Genomic DNA, 11,694 nt, shown 5'->3' on the forward strand with positions numbered 1-11,694 from the left:
CCATGTGAGAAACAATGAAAAATCGCCGCCTAGACGAGAAAATTATGGAAGAACGATGGAGCAGATGAGGAAATCAGGAAAAAATTCGATGGCCTAAGCCAGAAAACAAGGTTTATAGCTCTCAAAATCAAAACCGTCGATGAAAGGGAAGAGTAAAGTAAGAAAGGAAACCCTAAAGCCTTAAAAATCACAAAAAAATCCCGAAAGGGCATCTCGAATTAAAACTCTCATATACTAACACAAATTCAAACTACGCCACAAATTAAAATCAAATCCCTAAAAGTAAATGTCAGTCAATTTTCTCTATTTGTCGCAAAATTACACAAACCCACACTCACACCCAAACAGGTCAAACAAAACAAAACAAAAAATCAAACTAAGAAATAAATAAAGAGAGACCATCGTGATTGAGAGAAAGAGACTCAAATAAAAATTAAAATTAAAAGACAAGTATATTAAATATCTGAAAAAAGATTCAAAATTAAAAGATGAGTATATTAGTTCAAAAATCCTGAGAAAAAAAGGGATTTTCGGTGGACTAAACTCATAGGTTGGCCCAAAGATTCGGAAATTATGAATCCAAAACAACATGTTGTCGTGCTCGAAAAGAAAATTAAAAATGTTTTTTTTTTTTTTGTTTTTTGTTTTTTACTTTTTTTGTTCTTAAGAGGTTGGAAAATTTGAGAGAAATCCTGAAATGGGTCTGATGGGTCGGACTTCTGTGATCCAACTTTTTTTTTTCTTATTCTTTCCATTTTTTTTAGCTCGATTTGATTCTCTACTGCTGTTTCCCAAAGGCCACGATTCAAGTTCATCAAGACCAGCTCACTGTAATTGAAGCAATCTTGACCTTTGATTTCTATCAAATAAATCTGCATGAACAGATGACGTGGCAGTAGAGAAGACCTTTGAAACCAGGTGGATCCCACAACTGTAGCATGTTAGAACATTTTGAAGAGGAAGACTTTCACAGTTTCACACCTTTTCTCTCGTTTCATTTTGTGGCAGTTTAGTACTTTTACATCTATGAATTAATTAATTGGTAAGAACCCCATGCACTTGTCAAAATTGTTAACTCCATCCACCAAATACTAATCACTATTTTCAACATCGAAAATGCCCACACTTTTATATTTAATTTGATTATTATTAAGGTCATTTTCATCAAAAGGAATATAATCACGTTTTAAGTTTTTAGATTTCTAAAATTTAAAAATATATATATATATATTTTTTATATGGAAAAATCATATTAGGTAATATTTTAAACTATCAAAAGAATTAGAATATAATTGATTGCTTGTTTAAAAATTTTAAAATATGTTTTTAAAGTAATCAGTCAAATTTTCACCTGGTGGACGTGGTAAGTGCACAGAATCATAAATCTTTTTCTTCAAGATACATAAGGAAAAGATCTACGATTCTATGCACTTGCCACGTCAATCAAGTACAGATCTAGTGAAAATTTTCAAGTCAAATTATTAGTAGTCTTAAAGTAATTATAAAATATTTAAATCATAAATAAATCCTACATTTTGTAGTGCATATGCATTTGCACATGCCACCTACTAATACTTATTTCTTAATAATTGGTACCCTTGTAGATGATGAACTGGGCTTGTATATGGATTTTGTTCAGTTTATAGATCATGGTCTTGTCCAGGAATTATCCCGAGGCATGTGCAATTCTTGCACATCACACGCACCAAGTATGTGAGGGTGCACCATCGCGGGTGGTCCCTGAAGAATTAATGCTCATATTGGGTATCGAACTACGATTTCATTTTCTCTTTTTTCCTTTTTAAGAATATCTATCTAACTTTAGTACATTTCTTATTCTACCATTATTTTCAAGAATATCCTTCAATTTTATAAATTGTCTCTTTTCAATAATATCCTTATAATTTTATTGTCTTTCCTTTTTTATCCTTTTAAATTCAAAGATGATGCCATGCACCGACAACCTCTAGTATATATATCATAATAAATTTTCATATTTAAACATTCCACAAAGTTGGATGATCATGATGGTCCTATTTTCTTGGAAGTGATGATAAATTTTATTTATTTATTTATTTATTTTTATATCTTTACAATTATAATGAGAGAAGGTAGAGCAGAAGTAGCTTGACACTAAAATTTGAATTCCAAAAATACCACACCCTTACGTTTAAACTTAATATAATCAAAGATCATTTTGATCTAAAATCAAGAAAATTGCTATTTCACATTGGTTAGTTTTGAAAAGTACAAAAATATCTTCCTTACTAGGTAATCTTCTAAAAAAAAAAAATTAATTAATATTATAAATTACAAATAAACCCTTTTTATTCATGTAAGCTTGCACATGCCACCCTATAGTTAAAAGATAAAATAAGTATACCTTTTAAGGATATTTATGAAAAATGTATGGCTTAGGAATTTGTAACATTCCATTAATCATTGCACATCAATGAATTTAAGTGAAAAAAGTAAGAAAGAATTGCATTACTTTGATGAACCATAAAATTAATAATAATAAGAAAAATCATCAAGTAAATTATAAGAATTATAAATTAAAATGAATTAAATATAATGGTTAAAAATAATTAACGCTAAAAAGTTAAGTTTCTAAAATATTAAAGGAGAAAAGAAAAAAAAAAGGATTTTGACAAAAATAACCACCACCATCACCAAAGCATGTACAAAAAATGTGGGAAGAACGTCGGTGATCAAAATACCGAGTTTACAAATCAATTTTACACAAACTGGGAAGAATTATCAATGGTTCTGAAGATTGACCCATGGTTTAATAACAATGTGAAAGTCCTGATAATATTATGTTGGTTATGTTTATCAAATATAAATAGTAGAGAATTTTCAATAGGTAGTTCAATTGCAGTTACTTAGTTACAGTACATGTGGTAAGTTGAGAAAATGTGGGTCCTGTGCACGAAGTAGAGAGTGTGCATGAAGATCAGTTGGAAAAGTTTATGTAATGGAATCAACAATACTCTTTTTATCTTTTAACATATAATGGGTGCAAAGTGCAAACTGTATCTTCAACATTATTATTGTAATTCCCTCTAAAACTAGAACAACATAGCATCGACTATTCACACGTATCATGCTCTATTAAAGTCTCCGACATGAATCGAGGGTCCTAATATTTGTAAGGGAAAATTACTCCGGGAAGGACATTTTTTTAAATGCACCCTGATTTTTAGTAAAATCTTTCTTTCTAAATGCCCCCTCACCCGAATATAATGTCAAACTCTAATCATTGTTATCAACAATTTCAAACAACTTGAAATTATTGATCTCTGGGGTTGTAAAAGGCCAATCTTGACAATTAGATCAAAGATTGATCTCAACAAGGGTGAGGGGGCATTTAGAAAAAAAGATTTTAATAAATGGACAACAAAGTATCATAAACGTCTTGGGCATTTAGAAATAGATCCCTCCATCATAGTTCATTAAGAATCTGTTTGAATACCCAGAAATAGGAGAGGAAAAATGATTTTCCATGGATGTTAAATTTCCCTTATTTGATTGCAAGTTTTCCGTGAAAAACGATTTTCCACCCCCATCCAAAAATCCAAGAAAAGTTGGATTTCATTTTCCAATGTATTTTAGAAAATGAAATCCACCCCCAAATCAAAATCCTAATTTCCTTCCCCTCCTTCCCCACCACCACTGCCACAAACACCGTCGTCGTTGCCCCGCGACCTCCCTCCACCTTCTCTCTCTCTGCCTCATCCCTGCTTCACCTCTGCCTAGTCCCCCTGTATCTTCTTCTTCTTCCTCCGCCTCCGTCCTCTGTTGTGTTCTCTTTCTCTTCTTCTCCACCCCACTCATGCTCTGCCTTTGTCCCGTCCCCACTCTTTCTTCTTTTCTAGTTTTTCCTGTTATTTTCCTAGGTACAATCAAACAATAGAGTCCATATTTTCAACCTTCCTAATTTCCACCTAGGATTTTTCCAAGGATTTGGAAACCCATTTTCCACATGATCAAACAGGCCCTCCATCAGAGTTCATTAAGTAATTTTTCCCTATTTAATAACACCATTTCATGCCACACCATCTCCTTCTAAGGTGAGCTTATGTTAAATAAAATCTCAAAATTGGATCAAATGACTGCCAATGAAGACCAAGTTCCTCTATTTTCATACCTTCATAGCTTCGAATATGGGAGAAATATAGCTCTTGTAAAGGATGAAGAAAATGGACCAATGCTTAGATTGTATTGTCGAGAACATTATCAATCCCTTAATTCAACTTTCCCAGGAGTTGTACCTACTTCCATTCACTATTATGTCATACATGAATCAATAAATTTATAGACAACTAAAACTACCACCTTACAAGTAAACTTTTTTTCTTTTTCTTTTGAATTCAAATAATAAGAAGTAAATAACAATTTCACTACAATAACTACCGACGAACAAAAAATAATGACCTGTCTACAATGAAGAAGCAAGAACTGCTGAGAGAAACATTTACAAAGTTTGCACCATCATGGTGGGTAGCCCACCACCTATGAACAAACCTGGTGCAACAACAGGTTGCATCACCAGATGCTTTGCGCATTGATATGGGCTCTGGGAATTCAGTAAAAAACCCAACATTGAGAAGCAAGGTCACTCTCAGACAGATTATAGAAATTACATCACCTCAAAATTTTCCTCCTGCAAGAAAAAACAAAGAAGGAACCATGATATGAGAGGAGTGCCATCTTGGAAAGAAACTGCACCAGGGCCAGAGGGCAGGCAGAATATATCCTCCTTTTTGGTGTGCAACTCCGGAAAACAAGGCAGGGGTCAAGATCCACAACTGAATGGTTCCATTCCTAGTCCAAAAAGTTAATCAGCTGCTGAAAGGAACCATCAGAGCTAGTGCATTCTGAGTCACAGAGAGACGGGGAATAGCCCTGAAAATCCATGGATCAGTTGATTACAATCATTTCATCGGATCAGTAAATAGATACCTTTGGTAGCACCAATTTACCAACAGAGTCTATACTTACTCCCCATTTCTACTCCCACTTGTGGAGCCCATTTGGATACCAACTTGGATGATTCAACAGTACAATGAGTAATTCTCAGCATAATGATCACTGCCACAAAAATTCAACCCATTTTAACATTACTAATTATAAGAACAAGTTGACATAAAATTACTATTTAAATTAACAGACTTCTCAAATTGAAGTCAACTTTTGTAGAGGTTAAAAATGTCAGAATGGATAGAAATATAGAGAGTGGTCTAGAAACTATGGACAATTTACTTTACTGTTCAATCAGCTAACATGATATCCATAAGGCCTCACAAGGGGGAATACTCCATGGACTAAGTCACTTAATAATGGGATCCAAAATCTCCGGCATGTGAGCCTCAAGTACACAAAAGGGAAGCTATCTTCTTCCCTTCCAACACCGCACTGATGTAGTCAATCAGTAAGGTGGTCAAATTAAATTGCAATGCAACTTTGAAGTAAAAAAAAAATAAAAAATAAAAAAGACAACCAAATCACTGATTAGGAAACTACACTAGATACAACCCAATGATAAAAGACCTGGTGTATAGTGACCATACCTTGTATATGGCAGCCCCTTCCACAGGATTGCAAAGAGCCATTTTCAAATCTGAATGTCAAACATGTAGACAGAAACAACTGGTCCTTAGTTTCAAGACTTGACAGAAGTTAAAACATAAAATAAAATAAATAAACAAGAGAATTGCTTTTGTAGTGGAAATTAAGCACAGAATACCTAAATTTATCCACCAGGTAATCTAGAATGACACTGGTAAACCCTCCTTAGATTCCCAATAACACTGACAATTGACACACAGATGAAGATATAGAGACTCACCATGCTTTGATAATTGCAGTGACTTGAACAACAGCTTTATTTCCATCTTTCAGGTATTTACATTTTCGCATAGTAGAGCCACTGTTTAGAATGATAGCATACCTCGTTTGAGTCATTCCTCCCCTTCCATGGCAGAAGTCTCAGTAGTTTCCAGAGGTCAATATTGAGGCAAAGGACTCTACTTCATCAAGCCCAACGTATCCATGTCATTACATACTCGAATTGCTTCTCGAGTGAATCCTTCGTTAATCAGTTCAGATAATAGGGCATGATAAGCCGAAGGTCGACACGTAAGCCCCCTTTCTACCAGTTCTTGATAGAGGTCAAATGCTTTTTCTGCCTCTCTCATTTTGCAGTACTTCTTAATGAGTATTTGAAATGGTACATGATCAATAAGAACACCAGATCTCTGTATCTTGCTGAAAAGCATTATTGCTTCCTTAACGTTCCCCTTCATACAATGACCTCGAATCAACTCGGTATAAGTGATAACATCCGCCTCATAACCTCTCCTTAGCATCTCGTCATGCAACTGGACGGCAAAACGGACATGTCCAAAATTACAAACAGCACCTATTAACAGGTTATAGGTGACAACATCAGGGAAAAGCCCATTCGAAAGCATCTCCTGCTTTAGAGATTGGGCATCAACAATATTTCCTCCCTTTACTTGTGCATGAATCAATGCATTATACGTGAAAGTATTTGGTATAACACCTGATGCTACCATCTGATCTCTAATTAGGAAAGCATGGTTAAGATCTCCACATTTCCCATATCCATCAATAACCACATTCCAGATAAGAGGATCCGGTCTCATATAATAGTCCAACATACTAAGAAGAAACTTGTTTGCTTTAATGACCTGTCCATAAAGACAAAGACCTTGAATAACCATTTTGTAAGAGATTTCATCTGGTTGAACACCCATCCTTGACATTGCACTGTGAATATCACATGCCTCATCAAATTTTCCTTCTTTACATAGCCCACTAATTAGGGTATTATAGGTGAATATATCCGGAAGGAACCCCCTTTTGAACATTTCACAGAAGTATTTATATGCAAACTTCAAGTTCCCATTCAAACAGAATCCATTGATGAGAACGTTATAGGCAACAATATCCTTTTCGGTACCATTTTGGAACATCTCATCCCAAAGTTCAAGAGCCCGGACAATGTCCCCCTTCCTACAACATCCATCAATAAGTATAGTTGTGGTGATTAAATCTGAGGTGTCCTCACCATGCTTGTCTAATATCTCTGTGAGAAGCTTTCTTGCATTCTCCAAAAGACCTTTTTTGCAAAGGGCATGGACAAGAATATTGCAAGTCACTCTATTGGGCTTAATGCCACTCTTACCCATAGAAGAGAAAAGATAGAGAGCTCTGTCCATGTTATCAAGCCGGCAGTATCCATCAATTAGAGTATTGTAAGTAACGCAATTGGGGGAAAGTCCTACTTCTGACAGCTCTTCAATAAGTCTATAAGCCTTCTCCAAGCAACCCATTTTGCAAAGTCCATTAATAAGGTAATTATGTGTTAACACATCGGGAACCACATATTTCTGTAGCATTTTATTTCGAAGCAGGAGAGCTGCTCCCACCTTGCCTTCTACACACAAAGCCCTAACTAGAGCAGCATGTCCAGTGAAATCAGTCTCAGAACCCCATTCCCAAAGGCCAGACCCAGCCACTAAAATGTTTTCCCTGAAACGTATGTGGAAGTGAATCAGAGAGAAATAATATAAATTGCTTGAAATATATAGCCATATTTAGTATCAATCCTTCCCATTGCATCTGTTGTAAATTGTAACAATACCACTACAAATATACAACCCAAACAATAAGTAAAACTCACCCCACCAGGCACTCCTAACCCTGAAATTCCAAAGAAGATTTAAACAGAACAGTTACAATGACATTGGGGGTTCAATTGGCTCCATAGAAACAAGTTGCATAGTATCTGGATCAGACCTCTCAATCTTAGAACAATGGTCTAGCCTTAGCTAAAAAATAGCTGTTCGATACTTAACAAATGACTAATAAACAATTTTTTTTAATTCCAAACAATCAATAAAATCTAAATTTGTTAATGATTGGTCATAGATAAAGTAAAGATGTGCAATCCAACCTTTAGTCAATAAAGACCAAACTGACTGGCACTGGATGCAACATATTTGGTGCCCTTGAAGGAAACTATGGTAGTATTCATTTTTGGCCTTTGTGATCGGTTAAATCCAGAAGTACTTTTCTTATCAGATTGCATAAAAGAGATCAACCCAGTAAATTGCTTAAAGGGTGGTGAAATGTGAGTAATTGACTCAACAAGCAGAGGCAATGCCATCAGGAAATGTGAGGAATTGGATCAATCTTTTCAAACATCTCAAAAACTCCAACACGACTATCTTTGTCCCAATGAAGCATTCATCATTCATGAACCAAAATTGAGTGACTCAAATACATCTTTCCAGCATGTTGGTGCCTTTTGAAGGGAAGATCACATGAAAGTTGGTCCCATTTCTTTTATCAAGATAGTTAGAATTCTTCCCAGGCCTTTTTTTTTAAAGTTTATTCCAAGTTTGCCTACCATGGCTTTCAAATCTAAAAAGGGAACGCTGTGGGGGCTGACCCATTTGCGGTTTATTGGGGACTGTGGTAGGAAAGGAACAGGAGTCTTCAATGGAAAAGCGCAGCAGATTCATGAAGTGATAATCAGAGTCTTGGAATTATTTTTTTCTGGTGTAAGGTCTTCAAAGAATTCAGTGTGTTGTTCTTCGAATACTCTGTTCCTAGATGGTTCTTGTAATCGAGGAGGAGAATTAGCACAGTTTCTGTTGCATTGGCTGTTTTTCTTTCATTCTTTGTGTTTCTCTGTTTTTCCTGTAGATCTTTCTGATTTTATGAAAGTCTTCTCGGCCTCCTTTTTAGTATGCCTCTCTTTTGAATTAAACAATTTTAGACTTACAAACATAAATAAATAAAGTAAAAGAAATCCTGTATATTGGCTAGTAAGACTTCAAGTGTTAATTGAATGGCAAGCCATGGTACCCGGATACATAAAAAAAGAATGTCAAATAAGTGTAAATATCTAATTCACATGTATGGTTTTTGAATCTTTGCAGTATCTGGGTGTCACAGCATTTTAAAAAAGGCTTAGTTTCCACAAAGGTATATCAAAATATTGAAGTAATCGAAAACAGAAATCTGACCTAATCTTTTTCAAACGCTCTAAAGTATCCTTTAGCACGTATCCAATCCATTGAAAACAGCCTGTGAATCCTCGTTATCATTGTGATAACTCTGCCTCTTAGAAAACCAATCTTGAGTTCTGATCTGATATGGATTATCAATAGTCACAATCATATCTGGAAGTACTGTAGGTGACAGCTCATTATGCCTAGAAGTCCCACAAATTAAAAGAATAACAATATAAATCAGATTCTCAAAAACCAAAAGAAAATCTGTAGCAAGGACAAAGCTTTCTAACTATCAGAAGTTACATAAATCACTAAACACTCATATCAAATCACTGTCTGCCCATCAATCCTAACACTCATGCATTATCGAAGACAAGAATAATAGAAATGGTATGAGACAATGTTACGATTTTCCTTTTTCTTCATTAAATTATGGAGAAACGAAGAAGCCTCCAAGCCAAAAGTTCCTGTCTTCTATTCTTCTTGGTTTATTAGATGATTGAAAATCCATGTAAAATACGAAATCATAGTGTCAAAAATCACATTCTCATATGTCAGGCAAACTTCAGCAACAAAATCTTTAATTTATTTAAACTGATGCATTTAGAAAAAATATCTTTCAACATAAAAAGAACTATACAGAAGTTGGTGCACCAGGCTTGTCAGTGCCCGTGTATTCGACACTTGGTATTAGTTGCAGAAACCAGCCCACAATGTATTTGTTTTACAGTTGCAATTCTTTAGTTTTACAAAGCAGCAAGCTATGATCCCTCTATAAGATTTTGCTACTTTGGCTAAACATTTTTTAGAGTAATTTTGGTAAAAAAATAAAAATAAAGCCTTCAAGAAACTTTCTTCACAGCATTGCCATTCTTTTTTATGGTAAACCTGTTTTTAATGAGATCAGTAACTCAGTGATGGCAGGAATTGAACCCAGGTCTATGGTATCATCACCCATAGACTTTACCGAGATAGCAGGCACCTTCAAACAACATTGCCATTTTGGGAAACTACTTTGGTGGTTAAATAGCAGCTAGGAAGAAAAATTAAAAGATCTCTCAATTACAATTTGTGGATGATACTCATCTTTCTGTGTACATCCCTTGACCAAATTAAGTTTTTTTTGTGGGTCGCTTCCTTGGTTTGTGGTGATCTATAGGTTGGCAATCAATTTCCAATAAGTCTAAGGTCTTTGGAGTGGGTTAAGTCCCCAGTCTGGATCTTTTGGTAGTATCCACGGGCTCACAGGTAGGATCCTTTCTAGCTCCATACTTTTGACTTCCTTCAGGGGCACATATAGGAGGAGTAAACTACATGGTATCCAGTTATTAAGAGAGTAAGTAGAAGATTGGGGTTGTGGAGATTGAGGATATCTTTCTAAGAGGAGAAAATGATGTTAATCAAAGCACCCTGGCATCTCCATTTATTTTATCATTATTCACAAACCCTAAGAGTGTGGAATTCAAGCTTAGTAAGTTGATTCAAGAATTTTTGTGAATGATAAGGATGGGAATCACAAATTCCACCAAGTTAACTGGAAGAGTATTTGCTGAAGAATCATTTGGTGTGTGTCGGGTGTGGGGGGGTGTGGGTGTGGGGGTGGCTGGGTTTTTGTAGATTCAAACTTATGAATTCAACATTGTTGGGAAAATGGTTGTGGAGGTTTGTGCCGAGCGTAATACAATTTCAAGTGTGATTGGCTTTTATTATGTCTTTGTAGTTCTGGGTGATTTGTTAATTATTGCTTTGGATCTTTAACTTTCCTTACACTTGGCTCAGGTTATATAGCTCACTCCAGCTATGTTACCCAGATATACCATGGAAACTGTCCCCAAACAGCACATATATGACATTTACACCTAAAACTGAAGTATCCAACACAAATGGTAACAAAGCATTCAGGCTTCAATATGTGGGTCTCCTAAATATTGTCTCCAATAACAATGCAGATTGATCATATGTAGAATCCTTGAAGAGAAATACCCAAATTATAATTTTTAGTTCAAAAAGACAAATGGGTTACTTTAGACTAAACAAAATCACTTAAACAACTCTTGATCAACACATTGTGAGCTACACTATACGAATCTTTTTCCACTGAACTCCTATGTATTACCATGGAAAGCTAAAAAAAACCCTAGAACCAAATCATCAACTTTGAAATTTTTGACCTTACCTTTGATTCGAAATGATATTGGATTTCTGGAAAAGAATATTCACAAAAATCTGAGAAACGCCCTTGATGAAAGCTTGAGTTCTGATGTTGGTGGTGTTGAGAAATCGAAGAAAAATCCCAAAGTCTTCGTTCGCAATTATTGACTGAAAAATACAAAATGGAACCAAAAATAATTTGTAGAAACACAAACAAAGGCTTAATCCAGATCCAAGAATCCATTTAAAACAAAGCTAATCGAATGCTAACTTACAACCATTGGATAGTTCTCGTGTTTCTCTGTTCTCTGAAAACCGAGCTTTGTTAAATCTTCTTCGGTGGCTCTGCTATAGCAATCAATCCCAACTTCTCTGTAGTAAAAATTCGTATGAGACCAATCGTGGTGAATGGCTGAGATGGAAATACATAGATTGGTTACGTAAAGTCGTATAGATCAGTTTGAAATGAAACGTTGCTCTCGTTCAACTCTTT

The 11,694-nt window shown here is 35.2% G+C and overlaps 2 protein-coding genes across 3 annotated transcripts in view; both read right to left on the reverse strand.

Annotated features, from left to right (window-relative positions):
• Nucleotides 1-625, reverse strand: part of LOC147397746 (ARID/BRIGHT DNA-binding domain-containing protein) — a 10,421-nt gene extending 9,796 nt beyond the window's left edge. For both annotated transcript variants that reach the window (XM_086449656.1, XM_086449655.1), the window contains exon 1: nucleotides 1-625. This exon is cut by the window's left edge. The gene's annotated coding sequence lies outside the window, so the exon portion shown is untranslated.
• A 3,423-nt stretch (nucleotides 626-4,048) lies between these two features.
• Nucleotides 4,049-11,694, reverse strand: LOC147397747 (Tetratricopeptide repeat (TPR)-like superfamily protein). The gene is given in 8 exon segments (XM_086449658.1): nucleotides 4,049-4,908; nucleotides 5,005-5,094; nucleotides 5,574-5,623; nucleotides 5,852-7,560; nucleotides 9,063-9,102; nucleotides 9,105-9,250; nucleotides 11,227-11,369; nucleotides 11,477-11,694. Coding segments are annotated over 5 exon segments (1,866 nt in total). The 5' UTR covers nucleotides 11,483-11,694; the 3' UTR covers nucleotides 4,049-4,908; nucleotides 5,005-5,094; nucleotides 5,574-5,623; nucleotides 5,852-6,029.

The sequence above is a fragment of the Akebia trifoliata genome, chromosome 8 (assembly GCF_017979445.1).
Source record: "Akebia trifoliata isolate Shusen 1 chromosome 8, ASM1797944v1, whole genome shotgun sequence".
NCBI classification, from domain to species: Eukaryota; Viridiplantae; Streptophyta; class Magnoliopsida; order Ranunculales; family Lardizabalaceae; genus Akebia; species Akebia trifoliata.